The sequence below is a fragment of the Syngnathus scovelli genome, chromosome 2, assembly GCF_024217435.2.
Source record: "Syngnathus scovelli strain Florida chromosome 2, RoL_Ssco_1.2, whole genome shotgun sequence".
NCBI classification, from domain to species: Eukaryota; Metazoa; Chordata; class Actinopteri; order Syngnathiformes; family Syngnathidae; genus Syngnathus; species Syngnathus scovelli.
Genome location: NC_090848.1, coordinates 27,670,522 through 27,696,108, shown reverse-complemented (window position 1 = coordinate 27,696,108; position 25,587 = coordinate 27,670,522). Strand labels below are relative to the sequence as shown.

At 40.5% G+C, this 25,587-nt stretch overlaps 1 protein-coding gene across 2 annotated transcripts in view; it reads left to right on the top strand.

Annotated features, from left to right (window-relative positions):
* Nucleotides 1–21,521, top strand: part of edem2 (ER degradation enhancer, mannosidase alpha-like 2) — a 156,901-nt gene extending 135,380 nt beyond the window's left edge. For both annotated transcript variants that reach the window (XM_068649817.1, XM_049754280.2), the window contains 7 exons: nt 11,074–11,199; nt 11,319–11,530; nt 12,787–12,928; nt 13,008–13,132; nt 13,207–13,351; nt 20,663–20,784; nt 20,852–21,521. In XM_068649817.1, coding sequence (XP_068505918.1) covers nt 11,074–11,199; nt 11,319–11,530; nt 12,787–12,928; nt 13,008–13,132; nt 13,207–13,351; nt 20,663–20,784; nt 20,852–21,313 — 1,334 coding nt within the window. In that variant the 3' untranslated portion in view covers nt 21,314–21,521. The remainder of the gene's footprint in view (nt 1–11,073; nt 11,200–11,318; nt 11,531–12,786; nt 12,929–13,007; nt 13,133–13,206; nt 13,352–20,662; nt 20,785–20,851) is intronic.
* The last annotated feature ends 4,066 nt before the right edge of the window (nt 21,522–25,587 follow it).

Sequence of the window (25,587 nt, the reverse complement as noted above, 5' to 3'; positions counted from 1 at the left end):
TTAACGCTTGCCCAATGTTTGGTTAAGGATGCCATGAAAACCTGTTGTACTTCATCACCTCTCAAATTATAGGAAGCAATGAGTTGTTTAATTTGGGGTACAAAGACGGAAAGGATGGTTCGCTTTGCCGTGCCACAACATCTGTCTTTGTAATTTGATCATTTTTCTCATCTTCACTCATCACATTCTCAGCTGCGGTTTTTAAGCGAGCTCGTGCTGACACTGTGTCATCATCTTCCTGTCTGTGCAACAGCAAGTTCTTTTTTATCTTTTCTTCGTCTTCCTTATCTTTTGATTTTCCTCTCATCTGGGAAAATGGGAATGTAATTTTGCTTTTTAATTTTTAATTTTAAGTCTTGCAAAATTGCTATATCCTTACTGCACCGAGATAAACTGTTAAACATATCTTAAAAAATAAACAAACAAAAACAATCTATGCTCTTCAAAATGGGACCTAAATGTCAGATTACAAATCAAACCTCCTCCTTCACTCTCACATTTTTTGATAGAACAGTCTACTTAGCTAGACACCGTCATATCATACCAAATAATGGCCTGGAAATTAAATATAATGTTGCTGTGGTCCCTCAAAACATGTGACTAGAATTTGGACAATTACTAACCCCCATCAATCGACAAATTATCTCCTCACTAAAGTCCCAGCCTGTTAACCTATCTGCATCAAGAAGACATTTGCAATGCAGGGGATAAGAGAATAATAATAACACCTTTGATTTCTAATCATTAACCTAATCTTATCCGCTTCTACAATGTATGTTTTCTCTTACTCTCACATTTTTATGAGGGTAGGGCACTCTCCTCGTCGGACGAGTTTCTGCCCTCAACCGTCATATTATTCTATAATTTCTAATTTCTACATTTAACAATGCAAATCTGATAAACCATTGTCTAGCACACCGTTTTCGTGCACCAATTTAACGCAATTCCAACCTTTATAACGAACTGATACACAAAGACAAACATACACAGAAACGAACACACGGGCCCACAACATAGACATGACAATCTTCCCAGCTGATAACAAGGGTGGGGGGAGCAACTGAAGTGCGGAGAGCCTCGCCACCGCCACGTCGCATAATGCAACCCCCTCTGTCCAAAATATGCATTTGTCGAGCTATATTTTCGGTGCCGACCCCTTGCATTTCAATTCATGTCGGGGTAGCGGCTTTTGTTTGCTATTTGATTTTCCCATGGTTTATTTCTCTAAATTTCGGAGTTGGCAGTTCGAATGGCACCTACAGTGTCCTAAAGCCAATTTAATTCACAGGACAGTGGTAAAATATTCAGTGGTAAGTCTCCTTTCCTCTGCTTCCACACAAAGCCACTGTATACAATTCTGTGTGTTTTATATATAGGAGAGCTCAAATGAGATCACTCTCAGTCAAACCATACACACACACACACACACAATGCGCCCTCTTATCGTCCCACAGGCAAGCAGGGGAGTCCGCCCTCCCGTGGATCTTAACAAACTCTAAACTCTTTAACCTTCCTATTGTGTAAGAAAAAACGTATTTTTGCCTTTTTCTTAAAGTAGATATAAAACCTATCTTTTCATGGATAAAGAAGCCAAACCAGCTAAATAAGAGTTAAGAAAAAACACCACAGATGGCAGCAGAAAGCTAACACATTAGGAAGGTTAATTAGGAGGCCCCACGACACCTCAGCGAAATTTAACTGCTCCAAATTACCTGTACTTCTTTAGAAAACAGAGGAGTCTGCCCTCCCATGGAATTTAACTGATTTATAAATCAGGGGACTCCATCATCCCAGCGGAATTTAACTGTTTCTAATTGCACTTGATAGGGTCTAGAATTGTCAAGGTTTTAAGTGACCTCTTGTCACTGCACTTTCATTACTTTCAACAGAATCAAGATTCGTACTCACATTCTGCTGGGCCTTCTCCTCGGATGATCTCGTCAACCACTCCGGTGTCCAACCGACTGATCGAGACAGCCCTGTGAAAAGGGTTTCTCTATCTATATGCCTTGGCCAAGGACTTGTCCTGCGTCGAAAAGTCGGCTGGAACCCCGAAATAGGTCTATTGAGACCCCGGAACGAGCCCCCAAAAATCTGTTAGGTTCAAAATCAGCAAAAGGATCAGCAGACAAAACCAGTGAGGCAGAATGTTGAGTCTTTCCTCGCGAGGAGTGCATTCAGACTTACATCAATCCGACTACACTAAAGGTCTGTTTACACTCCTCTCTTTTTATTTAGGAATGCCCTACCTACAATGTGAGACTAGCCCCTGATAGGTGGGGGGGGGGGGAGCGTGGGCTTTGTCTCATGAGAGAAGAAACGAGATTCTTTGTGAAACTAGAAGTCGCAGACAGGATGCCATGAGAAACATGAAGAGTGCATAGACGAAATGCCATGTGCAGACATCAACAAAATAGTTTGAGCTATCAACAGCTTTCTTTGATTCCCAGAGATGTAGAAGGTCAGGAAGCTCCAGACAGCATCGTATGACTTGTTGTGGACTGGTGGATGTCTGCAAGGCGAAACAGCAAGCATTCTGTGCAATAACTTTATTAATAAGTACTCATTAGGGAACGCATGATAACATATATATACAATTTATCTAACAGCTACAAAACAAACTGATGAATGACTATTTTTGAAATCAAAGATCAATATATTTTAAAACGACGAATGATAATGAAAATCGCAAGCAATATCTTTGAATATATAATTTTAATATATTTTTTTTTAGAAGTGAAGACAATTTATAATTTTAATGATGACACAAAGTTCATGCAAAATGTGTCTTTGCGGGCCACATAAAATTATGTGGCGGGCCGTATCTGGCCCCCGGACCTTGAGTTTGACACATATGCCCTACACCATCAGCGACCCTGCATGCCACATTCTTGACTGCATTTGATGTCAAACATTTTTTTCTCAAACATGTTTAAAAATGAAAGAAAAAAAAAATCGTTATAAAAGTAGTTGTGAGCACAAACAAATACAACACAAACATACCATAGAAGGAAAGTATCAGTGATGCTGACATGAGAAAGTTACACAGCAATCAACTAGTAATCACTAATTACAGACTCCCAAGAAGTTATCTTCCTCAATTGCCCTGAATTTGGCTCTATCCATCAACTCCATCTTCCCTCTCCTTGCTGAAAAAACACCCCGAGCTGTTACTTTTACGCCAAACATAAATGATGCGCATTTAGCCCAACAAGTTCAATTTTGTTCTCATCTGACTAGAGCACCTTCATCTGCAGGGCTCGAAAGTGCGACCATTTCCTTAAAAGTGCAAAGTTTTTTTCTAGGTTGCACCGGTACACCTGCCCGGGTGAAAAAATAAATGTCTTTGCAAGCGCATAAGCTCTCTTAGTTCTGTGACTGGACTCACACTCGTGGCAGGACAGTATTGTGGTCTAAACCACTAAGAGACAGGGCTTGGCTATTCTTTTTCCTTCTGACTGGCTATGGTTCTGTTCACCGCTCTTAGACGAAATGAAAGACAATAAATGCGACAAATCGAGGGAAAATGAAGACAGGGAGAGACATGGGCAGTTTTTTTTCACCAAGAAAAAGTTGCAACCAGCCCTACTACTGAGAGTCCATCTAGTCAAAAGACAGAGCACTCAATCAGTAAGATGTATGACAAAGGGCGGAATGCAATGCACTTTATTTAGTGTCAGGAGTGTGAACAGAGTGTGGCTGGTAATAGTGCATTTGTAAGCGGGTAAACAACGTTTCCTATTGAAATGTTAAAAAAACGTGTTATTTCAGCGGTAGACAGCAAAAAATAGGTCCCCTGAGGAATCTGAAATGGTTATCAAATGTAATACTACATACAACATCGCTAAGGAGGAGTTGCTGTTTACCAAATTTAAGTCAATACTTTGAGATCTGATTTTAGGTCAGGCGTGGGCAAAGTTTTTGGCTTGCGGGCAGGGCCAAATTGGGTTCTAAATTTTGACGGGGGGCCGAAGCAGGAGCAGATGGATGTAGTGTTTGTGTTAAGTAATATAAACGACATGTAAAGGTCATTGCATAAAAGGTTTTGGCCTTTAGTAGGTAGTAAAGCATGGATATTCCAAAAAAAGCTTTTCAAAACAAATGCATTTATTAACAGCATTACAAAAATATTTCACCCAGGAACTACTATCAGTGATTCTCATTAAATACGACACTGTTATTATGGAAAACCGTTTCCATCACTTCAGCGCCTGCAGGTCAGATTTATGAAAGATGTTTATCTAATGAGGCGAAATCACATAAACCGGCAAACATTCTGACCAAATACACCACAGGTGTCAAACTCAAGGCCCGGGGACCAGATACGGCCCGCCACATCATTTTATGTGGCCCGCGAAGACAAATTGTGCATCAAATTCGTGTGTCATTACTAGAATTGCAAATTGTCTTCACTTTTAATATATATATTTTTTAAATATTTGACCAGCTTTTACTCGTCTGATTTGAAAACGAGTTATTTGTCAGTTTGTTTTGTAGCTTTTACTGTATATAATATGAGGTGCTCATATATTTATTTGGGTTGACAGTCACAATGGCCCTCAGAAAGAAGCTATGATTACAATGCGGCCCGCGAAAAGAGTTTGACACCCCTGAAATACATCATCTTGACGAATCAGTGAAAGAATACATCTAAATAAAGTACCGTATTTTCCGCACTACTAGGCGTACTTTAAAACTTAAAATTTACTCAAAAAAACACAATGCGCCTTATAATGCAGAGCGCCTTATATATGGATCAATTGATGAATTTGTTGATCCATACTGGTTGTACACAGCGCTCTGCCAAAATGTTTCAGTACATTTTAGTACAACTAGTGAATTACAGGGTCGCATCGCTTCCCAGCATTATGGCAACCGTGGTCAGGGGGCGTCACTGAATAGCTGTTGTACCCGCGAGGCTATTTCATTTCAAAATAGGCTGTTCCGTTAATGTTTTCGAGTACGTTTAGGGATCAATATCCAACGGAATCGTAAATAAGCAGCACCAATGCGTTTAATCAGTCTTTAGTCGGTTCCGATCACTTTTATGGGAGAAAGTTTGAGAAACGTGATTGTTTACAGGGGGCTGCCATGACACTTTGCTGAGGTTCATGGGAATCTGCGAGCTAAGGCTCATGGGAGTTTGCGGGTGGCTAATGCTATAATGATAGCTGCTATACGCACGAGGCTATTTCATTTCAAAATAGACTGCTCCGTTAATGTTTCGAGTCAATTTACGGATCGATATGGAAGGGAAACATAAGTAAGTAGTATCAATGTGTTAGATCGAACTTTAGTCGGTTCCAATCACTTTTATAGGAGATAGTTTGAGAAACGCGATCTTTTACTGAGGGCTCATTGGTTATTGGCTAGTGGATGCATACCGCAACCCTAGTCGACCTCAGTTTGTTGCAGTATAGCTTCTATTTTATGCGCCTTTTAATCCTGTGCGCCCTATGTATGAAATAATTTCTAAAATAAAAAAATTCAATGAGCATTTGAAAAATAAACGAGCATTTTCTACACCTTGCGCCTTATGGTGCGAAAAATACGGTAATAAAGGAATCAAAACGGCAACACGGTGACAGATGTCTGAAAATCACAAACACCTGGTGACAGAGGTGAGGAAACGGGAAACACTTCCTTAAAGTGGGCCTTAAGAACTTTAAAAGTTAAGATTAGTCGCAAACAGACGGTGCATCAATGTCCTTGAGCATCCTGCATTGTTTGAAAATGAGAATGGTCGCAAGTTTTAATCCCTGCTATTTGTACAAATTATTTTCAAAATGCATTTTTTTTTTACAACAAACTAGAGAAACTCCCCTTCATTTTCAGTGGGAATATTATTGCTGGTCTCCCTTTTTTGCTAGTGCATCATAGTCTGGAGTAAAATTTGTTGTGGTAATTCTTAGGATCAAGCCGAGGTGTGGGTCCGTTAACCTAGATCTGTGACGGGCTTTGTTGACGTCCATGTGGCTGAACGTCTGCTCACACACGTAGGTCGAGTCAAATTGCCCACTCTTTTTTAACACTCGGCACTTGTTAGAGATTCGCTCACTCCAACTTATTTTGCAAGAACCACACGGGAGACAAGCAAGTCCTTTTAGACACCTGCAGGTGGAGAGTTCACCGGTTGAGGGAATGAAGTCTAAACTCTCCCTCCTGCAAGGGCATATTTATTAAGAGAAACAGAGTGGGGGTAAGAGTAGGCTGAATAGGAAGCCCTTGTCCTCGAGTCAAAACATATGAGGGGGTGTTTTACGACCTTGTGTAGGATGGGACAAGCTAGTTTATTTATTACCGGTTGCATTCCAACATAATCATACGATAAGGATAATCTGAAAAACCCTGACAGCACTCAGTGTCCACCTTTCTTTTCCTTGGGCCACTCATTTTAATGGAAGGATTCCAGGGGAAGGTTTGTGGGCAGCTTTAGCGTAAAACTATCTGAAAGCTCAGCGCGCGAATTACGAGAATGCTGACACACAGCCCACACTCGAAATTCGGCACTGATAGAAATAGAGCACCGAGTGCGCCGGGTCCGTACTACTGAGTATGTACACGCACTTGTGAATTTGCACGGAGCTTTCTGACACGAATTCCGGGAGTTAATGCGTGGGCGGGCGCTTCTCCATCTACTGGGGAAACATAGTCTTTGCAGGGAAAATTACCCAAAACATTTTTAACAGTACAATCTATTTAGGTTTGGCGGGCCGGATTAAACGGCCCCGTGGACCAGATTAAACGGCCCCGTGGGCCGGATGTGGCCCGCGGGCCATACTTTGCCCATATCTGTTTTAGGTCTTAGTTCAGTGAAGCGCTTTAAACACTTTGTTCTTTTGGTATATATTTATGCTTCAAATAAACGAGCATTTTCTACACCTTATTCTTGTTTGAAAATAATTAAGAAGCCCTTATGACCGTATTCAAGGCAATGGCATGTAAAATCTAGGCACACCTCTATTTTGTGCTGGTGCAAAAAAAAAAAAAAGCATTGGGCACCGCAGTGCATCCAATCCAAAACGATTGTCTGGCGCCCTGATCTGCGTTTCTTGTGTCTCTCATGTGACCTGTGGAAAACTTTAAAATTGACTTTTTATAGGTTGCTTTGCGAAATGGCTTTCTTCCTGTCAAACGCACCTCTTTCAATAAGGTGCCCCCGGCTTCCCGGTAACGTTTTTTTTTAGCCGGGTTCGGAGATTTGTCCGTAATCTAACCACCCGAGTTAAATTAACTCCACCGGAATCAATCTAATTTCTGTACGACGCCAATCCCTCTCAAGTCACCCGAAGCTCGAGCCGAGTAACTCAATTCGAGGCAAGACTTCGAAGTGACCGCATCGTATTGATGGCTCCCCGCTAATGTTTGAAGTTCTTATTATGTTACGGATATTTTTAGATGTCTTTGTTAAGACCTCAGGGATTCGTTTGTATAGCGCACCCAAGCACTAGTTTTGCCGAAGTAAATGTTGATATGGGTCCGTTCCACTTGGTCGCTCATGCAGCGAGCCGACCAACTTGTTTATTCGAAAGAGAATCGAATTAATAAAAGTGTGACAATAATAGCATTTAAGAAGAAAAGTAATGCACTTTATATTATTAATTCTAACTTCTTATATGTAGATCTAGCACTTAACTGTCGGAGTGCTTCACCCCACTTGATTGCTTTAAACAGAGTAACAACTTTCTTAAAACGAATAAAAATGTCTTACTCTATTTAGATTTGCCCAGTAATTAATTTGGAAGGCAAGTCTATTTTTCAATCGTGTCCTGTTTAACTTTTGACGCGGCCCGACAAAATTAGGAACTGGGCCGCGCCCGTCGGACAATCGAAATACTTCTATCCTTCACCGACTCAAATAATCTATTTTAACCATCGTCGTTATTTTATTTAGAGGAAGTACATTTTCAAACGAATTCACTTTTAACAAAATTCACTCTTCCCTTAAATATCCACGAAAGTTATTTAATTCTCTAACATGTTCGGAGTTACTTTTTACGCGGCCCGTCAAAAGGGGAAACGGGCCTGCGCCCTTCAAATAATTAAATTACTTTCAGTTCTACACCAAACCAATAATCCGATTTAAACACTTCCGTTAATTTATTCAGACGAAGCAAACTTTCAAACGGATTGAAATTCACTCGTGTCTCAAATAACCACGAAAGTTATTCAATTCTCTAAAATTGTCTGATGTTACTTTTATTTATTACGGTCCTATGTTATACCTTAATAACTCCCCCCGCACATTAATCAAATCGTCAAATCAACCCCAAACCATCGATTGCACATTCAGTACAAATCAGCGCACAACGAAGTAGATAATATACAAAACACATTTATGAAATAGAATTACAAATCTCAATTACTCCAGAAACCGAACAATTTCACTCGCTGATACCCGTGTTAATAAAATCATTCAGTCCCAGAACAATTCGATTGCAAAACACAGAAAAAGTAGATACCAGCTGCGTGCTATTTTTGGTGGAAGCAAAGTCGAGTGATCAATTCGATCTTACTTCTAAAATCCAAATTAGAGAAACAAGCTGGCCTCGAGGGGACCGGCGGCCCGATGACTATTCCCCACTTTCGCTAAAATACATAAAAGTCGTTCCCCTCACCTAGTTTCTCCTGCAAAGTTGTCCAGTCCAATTCTTTGGAGTAAATTCAAGTTAATTTCAGACCAGCGATCCTGCGTCTCACACAAAGATCTCGGGACTTTAGAAAAAATCTTGAAACTCCCTCGGGCTTCTTCACGTATGAGCGCTCTTTGGGGGAAAAAGCCCGGTAGCTGCCCCTGCAGGACTTTTTATAGACTTCTCTGTCCCCCCCCCCCTTTTCTTTCCACATCCGGCCCGCGGCACCGTTTAATCTGGCCCGCCAACCCTAAATAAATTGTATTATTAAACTTTTTTTTTTCGGTCATTTTGCCTGCAATGACTGCGTTTACCCAGTAGATGGGGAACCACTCGCCTGCGCATTTACTACCGGAAGCCGTGTCAGAAAGCTCGGTGCACACTCACAAGTGCGTGTACGTACTCAGTAGTACGGAAATGGCGCACTCTCGCTCCATTTGTAGCAGTGCCGAATTTAGTGACGACAGCATTCTTGTAATTTGCGCGCTGAGTTTTCGGATACAGTTTTACGCTAAAGCCACCCACAAACCTTCCCCTGGAATCCTTCCATTAAAATGAGTCGCCCAAGGAAAAGCAAGGTGGACACTGAGTGCCGAGTGTTTAAAAAGAGTGGCCAATTTGGCTCGACGTACGCGACGTGACGTTCAGCCACATGAACATCAACATCAAATGAACACTGAAAATGAAGGGGAGGCTTTCAAGTTTGTTGTAAAAAAATGCATTTTGAATATGATCTGTATAAATAGCAGGGATTGAAACTAGCGACCATTCTCATTTTCAAACAATGCAGGATGCTCAAGGACATTGATGCACCACCTGTTTGTGACTAATCTTAACCTGTAAAGTTCTTAAGGCTTACTTTAAGGAAGTGTTTTCCGTTTCCTCACTTCTGTTACCAGGTGTTTGTGAGTTAAAACTCTGCTCTGATTTTCAGATACCCCTCACCGTGTTGCCATTTTGATTACTTTATTTGGATGTATGCTTTCACCGATTCTTCAAGATGATATATTTGGTCAGAATGTTTGCCGTTTGATGTGATCTCATAAGATAAACATACATCTTTCATTAATCTGACCTGCAGGCACTGAAGTGATGGAGACTGTTATTCATAATAACAGTGTCATATTTTATGAGAATCACTGATAGCAGTTTTTTAGGGATGTTTTTTTTTTAATGCTGTTAATAAATGCATTTGTTTTCAAAAAACTTTTTTTGAATATCCATGCTTTACTACCTACTAAAGGCCAAAACCTTTTATGCAATGACCTTTACAGGTCGTTTATATTACTTCACACAAACACTACATCCATCTGCTCCTGGTTTGGCCCCCCGGTCAAAATTTAGAACCCAATTCGGCCCGCAAGTCAAAACGTTTGCCCACCCCTGTTCTATACCCTCCCTATAGGGTAAGACTGCCCAGTTTTCCCACGCCCCTATAGAATAAAACTGGTCAGTTTTCCCACGCCTCCTATAGGGTATGATTGCCCAGTTTTCCCACGCTCGAACACCTGTTGCCTTCAGCAGCTGTTTCCGCCCTGACCACGCATACTTTCCACCAAATGTACAGCTAGCCCCTGGTAAAACCTTTCACTTCCCCTTTTTCTTCACTTCCTGTTTCATGAGAATAACTTTTTAAAGTTACGCTTCAATTAACTGTGAAATAAAAATCCAAACCTTTGATCTATTTCTTTAAACAATTTATGTCACGCCACTATTCTCATAGTGACGGGTCTCTTGATCGAATTGACTAACAATATTGCTTTAAGCTGTTACAGAATACATTTTAAGCCAAGCAAAGAAATCAAAAAGTAAAAATCACATTTGTGCTTCTCCAAACAATTTGTCACGCCAATATTCTCATAGTGACGGGTCCTTGATCGAATTGACTAACAATATTGCTTTAAGCTGTTACCAAATACATTTTTAGCCAAGCAAAGAAATCAAAAAGTAAAAATCGCATTTATGCGTCCATGCGTGACTCACAATCCGACACCGTGTTCCTGTTTTATTTCTATTTTAACTTGCTTAGCTTATTGTGGCCCCTTTTTTGGTCTCATGTTTTGGTCTGGCGCCATCTTTTGGACAAATTTGGAATTTGCTCTGCCAATTTATTCCTGTGAACAATCCATATTTTACCATTTGCACCATCTCTTCCCCCCATGTTACATGACATTCCATAAAGGCCGGATTTGTGTAATGTGTGACTAAATACGTAGTTGTCCTATAAACAGATTACCCCAATTTAGCTGTGGATCTCTGCTATTCATCCAGAAGGTCCAGGACAATCTTTGTTGTATCTCTGATCAGTGCCCTCCTTATTTAAGCAGAAGGTTTAGAGCAGGGTTGCAGTTTGCTCCCAGAGTTGCAACTAGGTAGTTTGACTAAGAAAGCTGCAGAGGCATCAAAGCCTGTGAATATAATGCTTATTTCTGTCCTTCAGTGGTGGGAGGTCTTCTGTCTGCCCACCTCCTCTCAGGCCGGGCTGGAGTGCAGCTGGAACCTGGCTGGCCTTGTTCAGGACCACTCCTGAGGATGGCAGAGGACGCTGCCAGAAAACTGCTACCTGGTACTAAACATGCACACAAAATTATGTTCAAAACGTTGTCTTAGTTGAACAACACAACATTTTGAAGCTAAAAAAATATATAACTCCCCATAAAGCCACATTGTACCCATATATTCCAGCTTTCGAGACTCCCACTGGAATGCCATATGGCACAGTCAACCTGCTGCGAGGTGTCAGTCCCACCGAGACACCAGTCACCTGCACTGCTGGCGTAGGAACCTTCATCCTAGAATTCGCCACACTGAGCCGACTTACGGGCAATGTTACATTTGAGGACACTGCACGCCGGGCGCTGAGGGCTCTGTGGAAGACCAGGTCGGACATCGGACTGGTAAATGTGAAACGTGCAGGCAGAATCAGTGACGTAAATGCAGTGATTTAGTAGTGTGAGATGACAAAAAAGTGGACATAAACAACAACAAACCATTTCATCTTTCCCCGTAGCAATCATCACTGGCTGCAATTAGTTGAACCCCGGAACTCTGCGCTAATGTGCTCCGAAAGGAGCGTCGAGAGGCGATGCAGTCGAGTTTTGAAGCAATTTGTCTAATTTTGTCTAAAACAGAACACAAAACCACAAAAAGCAATGAAAATACAATACAGCAAAAGCTTGGAGCACAGCTTTAAGTGGTCCGTATGAGGCCCTTGACACAAGTTGGACATTCAAAAGACAAAAAAAATGAGCTTTAATTAAATTAAACGTTACAAAATAACACAATTTACTATACACAAAACATACTTACCCATGGTAGAAGAGCTAACGTCTTGTAAACAATGTCCCTGAAGGGAATAAATGTGAACAAAAGGATGGCTATTGCTTAAGAATGAAGTAGATTTCTTTTTACATGGTTGTTATTGCTTGAACTCTACTCTTCAGCATGAACCCCCATGATCTTGTGGTCTCACCTGTGCAGCTTTCCGAACACAGAGCGCACACGCCTGCAGTTGGGCGTTTCAATGGGTTCAAACCCATAAACAACAACGCCAACAAGCAGCATGTGACCGTAGTATGAATTGTAGAGTTTGTAGTTAGTTTTTAAATAGAAGCAGGACCCCGAACGTTTTAGTTCGAATAGCCAGTTTCATGTGAAGACATCTAGAAACAAAATAAAAACACATGATTAAAAATACAGTATCACTCATCATAGCTACACCTCAACAAGCTGTTGCTGTTTCTTTACCAAGGCCCTGGGAAAAAGGCTGCCACTCACAACGGCGCCAACAAAAGAAATCAATAAGTGCGACAAGATACAAGTCATCAAAGTAACAAGACAGTAACAAAGGAATACGGATGAATAGTACATCACCGCTGTATAAAGATTGCCATTTGACTGCCTTTTTTCAGGCGTTTTATTACTTGTTAGCATATTAGCCATTTTATCACAAATTAGGTCATCATTCTTCCAACGGCATATAATCATTTACTCTATATGCCTGTAGATAACTAGAAAGCTTAAAAAAGTATGATAAAGGCCCTTGTTGCTGTTCCTTCCTTGGAATAAATGTCAGGCTAAAAAGCCGAAGGAAAACCAAATCACGTGCTGACATTTATTTGAAAGACAAATCATTGCCATTTTGGGCTTGTAGGTGGGCAACCACATTGATGTGGTCTCCCAAAAGTGGATGGCTCAGGATGCAGGCATCGGTGCGGGCGTGGACTCTTATTTTGAGTACTTGGTGAAGGGTGCCATCTTGCTGCAAGACAAGGAGCTGCTGCACATGTTTGACGGTAAGTCACATGGCCCACCTGCTATATCACCTGCAGAGATATGAACAATGTGTGATGAGGCGTCACTCTGGTACGGCAGCCTATTACCGGGCCCTTGAAAACTACACACGCTTTGATGACTGGTACTTGTGGGTGCAGATGCACAAAGGGACTGTGTCCATGCCCGTGTTCCAGTCGCTGGAGGCATTCTGGCCCGGCCTGCAGGTAGCTATACCCCCACATGCTCCCACTCTGTGAAGAGCAAGCAGTGCTTTTAAAGTGATTTCTCTTTGTATCAGACTCTGTTAGGAAACGTGGACAGTGCTGTCAGAACCTTCCAAAACTATTACTCGGTGTGGAGGCAGTTTGGAGGTCTGCCTGAATTCTACAGCATCTCTCAGGGCTACACCGTGGACAAGAGGGAGGGATACCCACTCAGACCCGGTTTGATTATTGAAACATTCTCTTTACGTGTCTTCATCTGTGCTATAGGTTGGCAACACCTGTTTTCTTACGTGTACAGATATCACGTCATGTGCTTCAAGTTGTCCGATTTCTCTATATAAACCTGTCCTGTTTGGTTGTTCAGTGATGCAAAATGTATGATCGCAACGCTGGAACTTTATGTGCAACAAGGGAGTTTGATACACTGTACTCCCTTTGGGGTTATTGTGTGAAGGCGATGGCCTTCACACATATGTTATTCTACTCCATTCTCTATTATTAGTGTGAAGGTGAAGACCTTCACACTATTGTTATTGCTGTCCTTTATTATTATTATTATTATTATTATTATTATTCTACTTATTCCGCTCACTTTTTTGACGCTTAACTCCTTCCACATACTTCAACCGATTCACTCCGTTCCACTTTTCACTTATTCCAAATATTCATGACACGGCTGCTTACATTTTTTTTGTTCGAAAAATTTTCCGTTTTCACAAAATTCACGATTTTGTGGCATTTTTTTCCCCATTCATTCTTAATGGCAGATTCAACATTTCACATTTTTGTTGTTCCAGTTTGAAATTCACTTATTTCAACACATTCAAATCACATTGGGGACATTCCCAAACTTGCCAAATTCAAAAATTTCACGTTTTCACTTTTAAAATTTGCACAAAATTTTGCAAAATTTCACAAAATTTAGTTTTTCACTTCTAGTTTCTACATTTTTCCACCGATTCAACTCGTTCCAACTTTCAACTGTTCATCTTTTGCCTACCTATTCCACACCTTCCCACTTAGCAAAATTTCCAAATTTTCAATTTTGAAATTCACACCAAATTTTCCCAAAATTTAGTTTTTTCCCTTCTAATTTCTACATTTTTCAACCGATTCAACCCATTCCAACTTTATTCACTTTGTTCACCTTATGCTTACCATATTCACCCCCTTCACCCCCACTTCCACAATTCAACCCTTGACCCCCACTTCCAGAGTGGCGGCCATCTTGGATTGACCCTGAAGTGCCCCAATGAACCCGGAATGAACTGGAAGTGCCCCAAATCAAACCGGAATTGACCCCAAATGAACCGGAAGTGACCTCAGGTAAACCGGAAGTGACCCCAAATCAAACCGGAAGTGACCCCAAATCAAACCGGAAGTGACCTTTTTCAATCGGAAGTGACCTTTTTAAACCGGAAGTGACCCCAAATAAACCGGAAGTGACCTGAGCTAGACCGGAAGTGCCTCTAATCAAACCGGAAGTGACCCAAATCAAACCGGAAATGACCATATTTCAACATTAAGTGCCCTAATTACCTACATTTGCGCTAACTTTTGCAAATTTTGCCCGATTAAACCCATTTCAACATTTTAACCCCAAAAGTGAACCTCCTGAAGCCGTTTCTTTCCTTTTGTTCCAAATTTCAGAAACTTTTGGTGCAATTTTTTTTTCTTTTAATTCCCATTCATTCTCTATTAGGATTCAAGATTTGCTCTAACTTCTACATTTTTTAACCGATTCAACTCGTTCCAACTTTCAACTGTTCCTCTTTTGCCTTCCTATTCCACAACTTCCCACTTACCAAAAATTCTCTACAATTTTGTTTTTCTACTCTAATTTCTACATTTTCAACTTATTCAACCCATTCCACCTTTCAACTGTTCATCATTTTCCTACCTATTCCACAACTTCCCACTTACCCAAAATTCCAAATTTTCAATTTTGAAATTCACACCCAATTTTCCCAAATTTCCTTTTTCCCTTGTAATTTCTACATTTTTCAACCGATTCAACTCTTTTCAACATCATTCTGCAACATTCCCCAAGTATTTATTCAACCTCTTCACCTTCACACGCAATTTCTTCAGGAATTGCAAATTCTAGTTATTATTATTCTACTTATTCCGCTCACTTTTTTGACGCTTAACTCCTTCCACATACTTCAACCGATTCACTCCGTTCCACTTTTCACTTATTCCAAATATTCATGACACGGCTGCTTACATTTTTTTTTGTTCGAAAAATTTTCCGTTTTCACAAAATTCACGATTTTGTGGCATTTTTTTCCCCATTCATTCTTAATGGCAGATTCAACATTTCACATTTTTGTTGTTCCAGTTTGAAATTCACTTATTTCAACACATTCAAATCACATTGGGGACATTCCCAAACTTGCCAAATTCAAAAATTTCACGTTTTCACTTTTAAAATTTGCACAAAATTTTGCAAAATTTCACAAAATTTAGTTTTTCACTTCTAGTTTCTACATTTTTCCACCGATTCAACTTGTTCCAACTTTCAACTGTTCATCTTTTGCCTACCTATTCCACACCTTCCCACTTAGCAAAATTTCCAAATTTTCAATTTTGAAATTCACACCAAATTTTCCCAAAATTTAGTTTTTCCCTTCTAATTTCTACATTTTTCAACCGATTCAACCCATTCCAACTTTATTCACTTTGTTCACCTTATGCTTACCATATTCACCCCCTTCACCCCCACTTCCACAATTCAACCCTTGACCCCCACTTCCAGAGTGGCGGCCATCTTGGATTGACCCTGAAGTGCCCCAATGAACCCGGAATGAACTGGAAGTGCCCCAAATCAAACCGGAATTGACCCCAAATGAACCGGAAGTGACCTCAGGTAAACCGGAAGTGACCCCAAATCAAACCGGAAGTAACCCCAAATCAAACCGGAAGTTACCTTTTTAAACCGGAAGTGACCCAAAATAAACCGGAAGTGACCTCAGCTAGACCGGAAGTGCCTCTAATCAAACCGGAAGTGACCCAAATAGACCGGAAGTGACCAAATCAAACCGGAAGTGACCATATTTCAACATTAAGTGCCCTAAATACCTACATTTGCGCTAACTTTTGCAAATTTTGCCCGATTAAACCCATTTCAACATTTTAACCCCAAAAGTGAACTTCCTGAAGCCGTTTTTTTTCCTTTTGTTCCAAATTTCAAAAAATTTTGGCGCAATTTTTTTTCTTTTAATTCCCATTCATTCTCTATTAGGATTCAAGATTTGCTCTAACTTCTACATTTTTTAACCGATTCAACTCGTTCCAACTTTCAACTGTTCCTCTTTTGCCTTCCTATTCCACAACTTCACACTTACCAAAAATTCTCTACAATTTTGTTTTTCTACTCTAATTTCTACATTTTCAACTTATTCAACCCATTCCACCTTTCAACTGTTCATCATTTTCCTACCTATTCCACAACTTCCCACTTACCCAAAATTCCAAATTTTCAATTTTGAAATTCACACCCAATTTTCCCAAACTTCCTTTTTCCCTTGTAATTTCTACATTTTTCAACCGATTCAACTCTTTTCAACATCATTCTGCAACATTCCCCAAGTATTTATTCAACCTCTTCACCTTCACACGCAATTTCTTCAGGAATTGCAAATTCTAGTTATTATTATTATTGTGTGAAGGTGATGGCCTTCACACGTTATTCGACACCATTCACTTTATTATTATTTTGTGAAGGCGATGGCCTTCACACATATGTTATTCTACTCCATTCACTTTATGATTAGTGTGAAGGTGAAGACCTTCACACTATTGTTATTCCTGTCCTTTATTATTAGTGTGAAGATCTTCCTGTCCTTTATTATTATTATTATTATTATTATTATTTTATTATTAGTGTGAAGGTGAAGACCTTCACACTATTGTTATTCTTGTCCTTTATTATTATTAGTGTGAAGGTGAAGACCTTAGCACTATTGTTATTCCTGTCCTTTATTATTAGTGTGAAGGTGAAGACCTTCACACTATTGTTATACCTGTCCTTTATTATTATTATTATTAGTGTGAAGGTGAAGACCTTCACACTATTGTTATTCCTGTCCTTTATTATTATTAGTGTGAAGGTGAAAACCTTCACACTATTGTTTTTGCTGTCCTTTATTCGTGTGAAGGTGAAGACCTTCACACTATTGTTATTGCTGTCCTTTATTATTAGTGTGAAGGTGAAGACCTTCACATTATTGTTATTCCTGTCCTTTATTATTATTATTATTATTATTATTATTATTATTATTATTATTATTATTAGTGTGAAGGTGAAGACCTTCACACTATTGTTATTCCTGTCCTTTATTATTATTATTATTATTATTATTATTAGTGTGAAGGTGAAGACCTTGACACTAGTGTTATTGCTGACCTTTATTAGTGTGAAGGTGAAGACCTTCACACTATTGTTATTCCTGTCCTTTATTATTATTATTAGTGTGAAGGTGAAGACCTTCACACTATTGTTATTGCTGTCCTTTATTATTATTATTAGTGTGAAGGTGAAGACCTTCAGACTATTGTTATTGCTCTCTATTATTATTATTAGTAGTAGTGTGAAGGTGAAGACCTTCACACTATTGTTATTGCTGTCTATTATTATTATTATTATTAGTGTGAAGGTGAAGACCTTCACACTATTGTTATTCCTGTCCGTTATTTTTTTTTATTATTATTATTAGTGTGAAGGTGAAGACCTTCACACTATTGTTATTGCTGTCCTTTATTATTATTATTATTTCAACTATTCATCTTTTGACTACCTATTCCACACCTTCCCACTTAGCAAAAATTCCACTTTTGCAAATTTGAAATTCAACCAAATTCTCCTAATTTCTACATTTTTCAACCGATTCAACCCATTCCAACTTTCAACTGTTCATCTTTTGCCTACCTATTCCACAACTTCCCACTTACCAAAAATTCGAAATTTGCAATTCAACCAAATTCTCCAAAATTTCGTTTTTCTACTCTAATTTCTACATTTTTCAACCGATTCAACCCATTCCAAATTTCAACTGTTCATCTTTCGCCTACCTGTTCCACAACTTACCAAAAATTCCAAATTTGAAATTCAACCAAATTCTCCAAAATTTCGTTTTTCTTCTCTAATTTCTACATTTTTCAACCGATTCAACCCATTCCAACTTTCAACTGTTCATCTTTTTTCTACCTATTCCACAACTTCCCACTTACCAAAAATTCCAAACTTTCAAATTTGAAATTCAACCAAATTCTGCAAAATTTCGTTTTTCTACTCTAATTTCTACATTGTTCAACCGATTCAACCCATTCCAACTTTCAACTCTTCATCTTTTGCCTACCTATTCCACAACTTCCCACTTACCAAAAATTCAATTTTGAAATTCAACCAAATGCTCCAACATTTAGTTTTTCTACTCTAATTTCTACATTGTTCAACCGATTCAATCCATTCCAACTTTCAACTGTTCATCTTTTGCCTACCTATTCCACAACTTCCCACTTACCAAAAATTAAATTTTGAAATTCAACCAAATTCTCCAACATTTTCTTTTTCTACTCTGATTTTGACATTGTTCAACCGATTCAACCCAGTCCAACTTTCAACTGTTCATCTTTTGCCTACCTATTCCACAAGTTCCCACTTACCAAAAATTCAAAATTTGAAATTCAACCAAATTCTCCAAAATTTCATTTTTCTATTCTAGTTTCTACATTTTTCATCCGATTCAACCCATTCCAACTTTCAACTGTTCATCTTTTGCCTACCTATTCCACAACTTCCCACTTACCAAAAATTCCAAATTTGAAATTCAACCAAATTCTCCCAAATTTCGTTTTTCTACTCTAATGTCTACATTTTTCAACCGATTCAACCCATTCCAACTTTCAACTGTTCATCTTTTGCCTAGCTATTCCACAACTTCCCACTTACCAAAAATTCCAAATTTGAAATTCAACCAAATTCTCCCAAATTTTGTTTTTCTACTCTAATTTCTACATTTTTCAACCGATTCAACCCATTCCAACTTTCAACTGTTCATCTTTTGCCTACCTATTCCACATCTTCCCACTTACCAAAATTTCCAAACTTTCAAATTTGAAATTCAACCAAATTCTCCTAAATTTCGTTTTTCTACTCTAATTTCTAAATGTTTTAACCGATTCAACCCATTCCAACTTTCAACTGTTCATCTTTTGCCTACCTATTCCACAACTTCCCACTTACCAAAAATTCAAATTTTTCAAATTTGAAATTCAATCAAACTCTCTACAATTTTGTTTTTCTACTCTAATTTCTACATTTTTCAACCTTTTCAACCATTCCAACTTTCAACTGTTCATCTTTTGCCTACCTATTCCACAACTTCCCACTTACCAAAAATTCAAAATTTTCAAATTTGAAATTCCATCAAACTCTCTACAATTTTGTTTTTCTACTCTAATTTCTACATTTTTCAACCGTTTCAACCATTCCAACTTTCAACTGTTCATCGTTTGCCTACCTATTACACAACTTACCACTTACCAAAAATTCCAAACTTTCAAATTTGAAATTCACCAAATTTTCAACTCTAATTTCTACATTTTTCAACCGATTCAACCCGTTCCAACTTTCAACTTCATCATTTCCTACCTATTCCACAACTTCCCACTTACCAAAAATGACAAGTTTCCAATTTTGAAATTCACCACAAATTCTCCAAATTTTCTACATTTCTCAAGTAATTCAACTCATTTCAACATCATTCGGCAGCATTCCCTAAGAAGTTATTCATGGTCTTCGCCTTCACACGCAATTTCTCCAGAAATTACATTTTCTAGTTTACATTGTGATCGTTCTGGCTCAATTCACCCGATGGAGCTAACATTCCATTTCAGAAGTGGCCAAACCTTGATTTTGTTCATTCTGGCCTTACAAACCAAATCGGATACCTGATATCTGTACGGATACCATGACCACAATCTGGAAGATTCAGCCTGCCAAAATTTTAGACTTGTGAAAATATGGGCATGGAAGACGACCTGAGCACCCCAATCTCTTGGAAATTATGCCACTTTTCAAAAGAAATGTATAGATGGAAATGGAATTCAACAGCTATTTTAAATATATCATTCGTTCTAGGATTGGGGTATGTTCAGGTCATTTGACCCTTGTATGACCTTTAAATAAACTTTGTTGAAATTCAATCCCCAACATGTTAGTTAAAATATATTAAAGTCGTACATGGGATTTTTCTTTCCCAGCAAATTTGTGTCTAAAAAGGCATATCTACATCATTCTTCGTGTTGTGCATTTCTGTGTGCATACACAACATTGTATCCTAATTAACATGTTCCGTGGAGTCACATGCAACCCCCCCTCCAACATTGCACTGCACCAACCCCGCCAGGGGGGCCCGCGCTCCCCTATTTGAGAAGTACTCAGATAATGCAGGTTGAAGAATATAGCATTATGTATCCTTATCTCTTAAGTCATCATCTTTGATTTCCTTGTTTTGTGTAATGCAGAGTTGGTGGAGAGCGCCATGTACCTTTTCAAGGCAACAGCCGATCACACTTACCTGCAACTCGGCCTGGACGCTGTCGAGTCTGTTGAGCGGATCGCCAAGACGCCATGCGGCTATGCCAGCGTCAGTGCCTCTTTGGCAGAGGTGGGGTGAGGGCATCGGTCCAAGCTGACGGCGCTTGTGTTTTCAGGTGAAAGACCTGCGAGACCACCAGCTAGACAACAGAATGGAATCCTTCTTTCTGGCTGAGACCATCAAGTACCTCTACTTACTTTTCGACCCCACCCACTTTCTGCACAGTAGCGGGACAGAGTCATGGGTTGAGGGAGGAGAGGAAGGCCAGTGCATCCTGAGCTCAGGGGGCTATATCTTCAACACAGAGGCCCATCCGCTGGACCCGGCTGCGCTCTACTGTTGCAGCCAGCATAGCCGCGAGCGACAGGAGCTCCACGACATTCTCCTCGGCCAATCACAGTCTGCTAAAAAAGCTAAAGAACATGGCGGCCACTCGGAAGAGCCTCCTCCACCCAGCCACTCAGAGAGCATAGCTCTGAAACCGGGTGAGAAGAAGATGCTTCCCCTGTCCTGTCCTGTCCAGCCTTTCAGTGCTCGACTCGCTGTGCTGGGTCAAGTTTTCACCAATAACACTTGACCTTTTATGGCATGGGACCTACTTGCTGTATCTGTGTTGTATTAAATGAAGACATTTTTATTTATGATCTTGTGTGACATCACCTTTATTTATTAAACATCACCATGAGGGGGCAGGGTTCAACAGGAAAATGTCTGTTGGCTGATTGGAAGCCTTTTGACCAAATTTGTTGAAATTAAATCCCCAACATGTTCGCTAAAATATCTAACATGGGTCTTGTCTTTTGTTTCACTGCTTCCCATGTCTTCTCATCCGCTTTGTTACCATCCCACGTATCATATATATACACACACACACACACACACACACGTACACTCATACACTTACTTGACTGTTAACATACCTGTAAATGATTGCCCATCAGACAAAGCCCCTTGGGGGTATCTAATGAGTAGCACTGCTCCCTACTTGAGGCATGTGAAGTTTTTTGCTCTATTCACAAGAAAACATGACATTTATAATAATGACATCAATGTGTGCCGAACTGTGTGAACATTAAAGTTGATGCGATCATTTATTATCCACCCATTTACCCTTTTTGATTCGAATAAGGTCTTAGAATTGATTTTCAATTGAAGGTTTATTGCACAATGCACACAAAAACAATAAGAAAATATGGAAATTAATAAAAAGATACTGAAACAAAGACATTGGGCCATTAGGTGAACTCGTTACACAATATGCTGACATTTTATTTTGGGGGACACCAACACGTATGACACATTACGTAAAATACATATACATATTGTCATATAAAGCAGTTCACTAAATGTCTGATTTTTGTGTTTTCATGCGCAAAAATAAAAACAATGAATAAAACACTCAAACACCAGACAAGTTTTAAAACAAAAGTTTATTAGAATCAGAATCAGCTTTATTGGCCAAGTTTGTGCATGCCAAACAAGGAATTTGACTCCGGTTGATCTCAGCCTCTGTACAACATTTAAGTGACTAACAACATTCAGGTGACTAACAACATTTAAGTGGCAAGAACAGGATATTATTGCCCAGTGATGTCTCTGAGACTCTATGAGTGGTGTGAGTTCATCAGCGCGACAGCCTGGGGAAAGATGCTGTCTGCTGGTTTTGGCGTACAGCGCTCTGTAACACCGTCTGGAGGGGAGTAGTTCGTACAGACTGTGACCTGGGTGAGAAGAGTCTGCAGAGATGTTACTTGCACGTTTCCTGGTCCTGGACAGGTACAAGTCTTTGATAGATGGGAGGTTGGTCCCGATTATCTTTTCCGCAGTCCTGATTGTCCGTTGCAGTCTGTGCTTGTCTTGTTTGGTGGCCGATCCAAACCAGACAGTGATGGAGGTGCAGAGGATAGACTGGATGATGGCAGTGTAGAAGGTCTTCAGCAGCTCCTGTGGTAGGTTGAACTTCCTGAGCTGTCTCAGAAAGTACAGCCTCTGCTCGGCCTTCTTCCGGACAGAGTCTATGTGGCCGGTCCATTTCAGGTCTCGAGAGATTGTGGATCCCAGGAACTTGAAGGTGTCTGTGGAGGAAATAGCATTACTGAGGATAGCGAGGGGTGGAAGTGGTGAAGGGTCTCTCCTGAAGTCCACTGTCATCTCCACGGACTTGAGCGGGTTCAGCTCCAGGTGGTTTTGGCTGCACCAGTGGACATGCTGCTCCACCTCCTGTCTGTACGCAGTCTTGTCATCGTCCCGGATCAGTTCGTTGAGAGTGGTGTCGTCCGCATACTTTAGGACCTTCACAGAAGAGTTGCCTGTGGAACAATCACTGGTGTAGAGAGAGAAGAGCGGTGGGGACAGGACGCACCCCTGGGGGGCGCCAGTGCTGGTGGTCCGGGTGTCGGATGTGATGGTCCCCAGCCTCACATGCTGTCTCCTGTTGGTCAGGAAGCTGGTGATTCACTGACAGGTGGAGGCAGGCACCGCGAGGTGGATGGAGCTTCTGGTGGAGGATGTCGGGAGCCATGGTGTTGAACGCTGAGCTGAAGTCCACAAACAGGATCCTGGCGTACGTCTCTGGGGTGTCTAGGTGGTGCAGGATGTAGTGCAGTCCCATGTTTACCGCATCGTCCACCGACCTGTTTGCCCGGTAGGCAAACTGCAGGGGGTCGAGCAGGGGGCCCGTGATGTCCTTCAATTTACTAAAATTAAGTTTCAAACCAGCAATCTAATGTGAAATTGCAGTAGATATATTGGATAAAAATATTTAGGCGTATATACGTATGTGTACACATGTTTTTTAAAAACTACTGTATTATAAAATTAAGATTTCCCGAAGAGAAGCATAACACGTCTCCGCTCGGCTTTCGCCCTGCTGGCCGGCTGACTTCTCCTCTGCGTTAGACCTTCGGGGTGCACGTTGCCAACGCGCGCTATTCGGCGCTGATAAGGGCTAATAGATAAAGGGATAATGTGCGCCGATCAGTCCTCGCCGGTTCGTCTGTTTTGACACGCGTACGCCTGCCACCTGATTCCCGTTTACCTGATACGCTCTGTAGCCGTACGCCTGGCTGGTTCATCTGCCTTGACACGCACGTAGTGAGATGCCTGGACTCTGTTTGGCCCGAGCTAATGGTAATTTGTAGTGGTGTATGTTTTTGAAGAAAATGTTTGTAATTAACACGTTTTCATCCAATTAATCAATTTACTATCAAAATAATCAACAGCTTAATCGATAATTAAAATAATCATTAGTTGCAGCTCTAAATCACACATACAGGTATTCAAGGAGAGATGTTGGCGTGACGCAGAACACAAGAAAGGGCTGCTCAACAGCTAAGTTGAGGAGCGTTGATGCCAGGCTCAAGGGCAGCTCAACAGTCAAGAAGCAAACTAGCTTCCTCAAACCAGGACAAGCGTAAAGTAAAGATAATAGACCACAACATATTTTGTTCTTGGATATGTGGGCAGAGCAAGCCTCCAGTGAATGCAGTTCTTGGGTTGGGATCTACGAGTCCAGATGTTTGCTGAAATGTTTGACATGGTCTCTAAGGAGGCGTCAGCTTCCACAGCTATGACATCATTATCACGCTCTCTTGAGTACTTGATGTGAACGCCTAGTTTATTCCTTGATGAGAGGTTAGTTCTCAACGGAGGAGGCATCAAGGAAAAGCGACACAAACATTCACATCACAACAGTGTGCATATGTCTTCAAGCATGGATAAAATGTGTGTCTATTGTTAAGTTTGTGGAGTTTGTTTTACCTGGCTGCAGACCATACCAACATATACCATACAGACACACAACACGTCAAAGCATGTGTGATCTACCCGTAGAAAGTCATTAATGTACGAACAATCATCTGTTATCTGTTAGCAAACTAGTCAATGGCAAGAATACCACAAGGGCGAGGCTCACATCACTGCATAGTCTTCTCATGATGTGTGTGTGTTTTCATCATATTCACATTGTGACTAAAGGGGAATTCCATCCAAGGTTAGCATGCTTGCTGCTCACCAAACACGCACACACACGCACAATCCAATGTAGCAATGTGTGAACAGAATAAATGACTGCCTATGACTCCACCCTGTCACTTAGGAACATGTAGAACATCCAGGATGTGATTCAAACACATTTGTTGTGGTTTATTCTTCTCCTTTTACATCTTGTTGTCCTGTATCACAACACTCATAGACCTACATACCGTATTTGCCGGTGTATTGGTCGACCTTTTTCGATCCAAAATCGACCGAAAAAAATCGACCTCGACTTATACACCGAGTCATAAAATTTAACTTCGTATTCATCGCTTCAAATGTGATGGTAACCAAGGCTGTTTCTCATGCATCTCATTGTGCGTGGGTGTGCGTCCGTCAGGCTCATCAAACAGCGAGAAACTGAATCATTATAAAGCGTTCGTCGCATTAACACGCATCCTCAGCAACAATTTCAAATATTCTCACCTCAATAACGGACATCGAAAGCCAGGCAGCGACGATGACTGCTAGGGGGAAGTACTGGGTATTGAGCGAATGTGCGAGTCATCGCGCATCAAGCAACGACAATAACTACCGGTACGTAAACATTCAATCGCCATGTCTAAATGAATGTCGTTGGCACTTAGAAAATATTCGCCAAACTTGGCCAGACTTCCAGGGGAAGAGGCCGAATTTTCACTTGTTCTGGCCGACCGGAGGAACCAGCCGAGGCGGACACTTTACGGCGGTTGAGTCGTTGGCACTTAGAAAATATTCGCCAAACTTGGCCGGACTTCCAGGGGAAGAGGCCGAATTTTCACTTGTGGTGGCCGACATGGGGAACCAGCCGAGGCGAACACTTCAGAACCGGGCGGC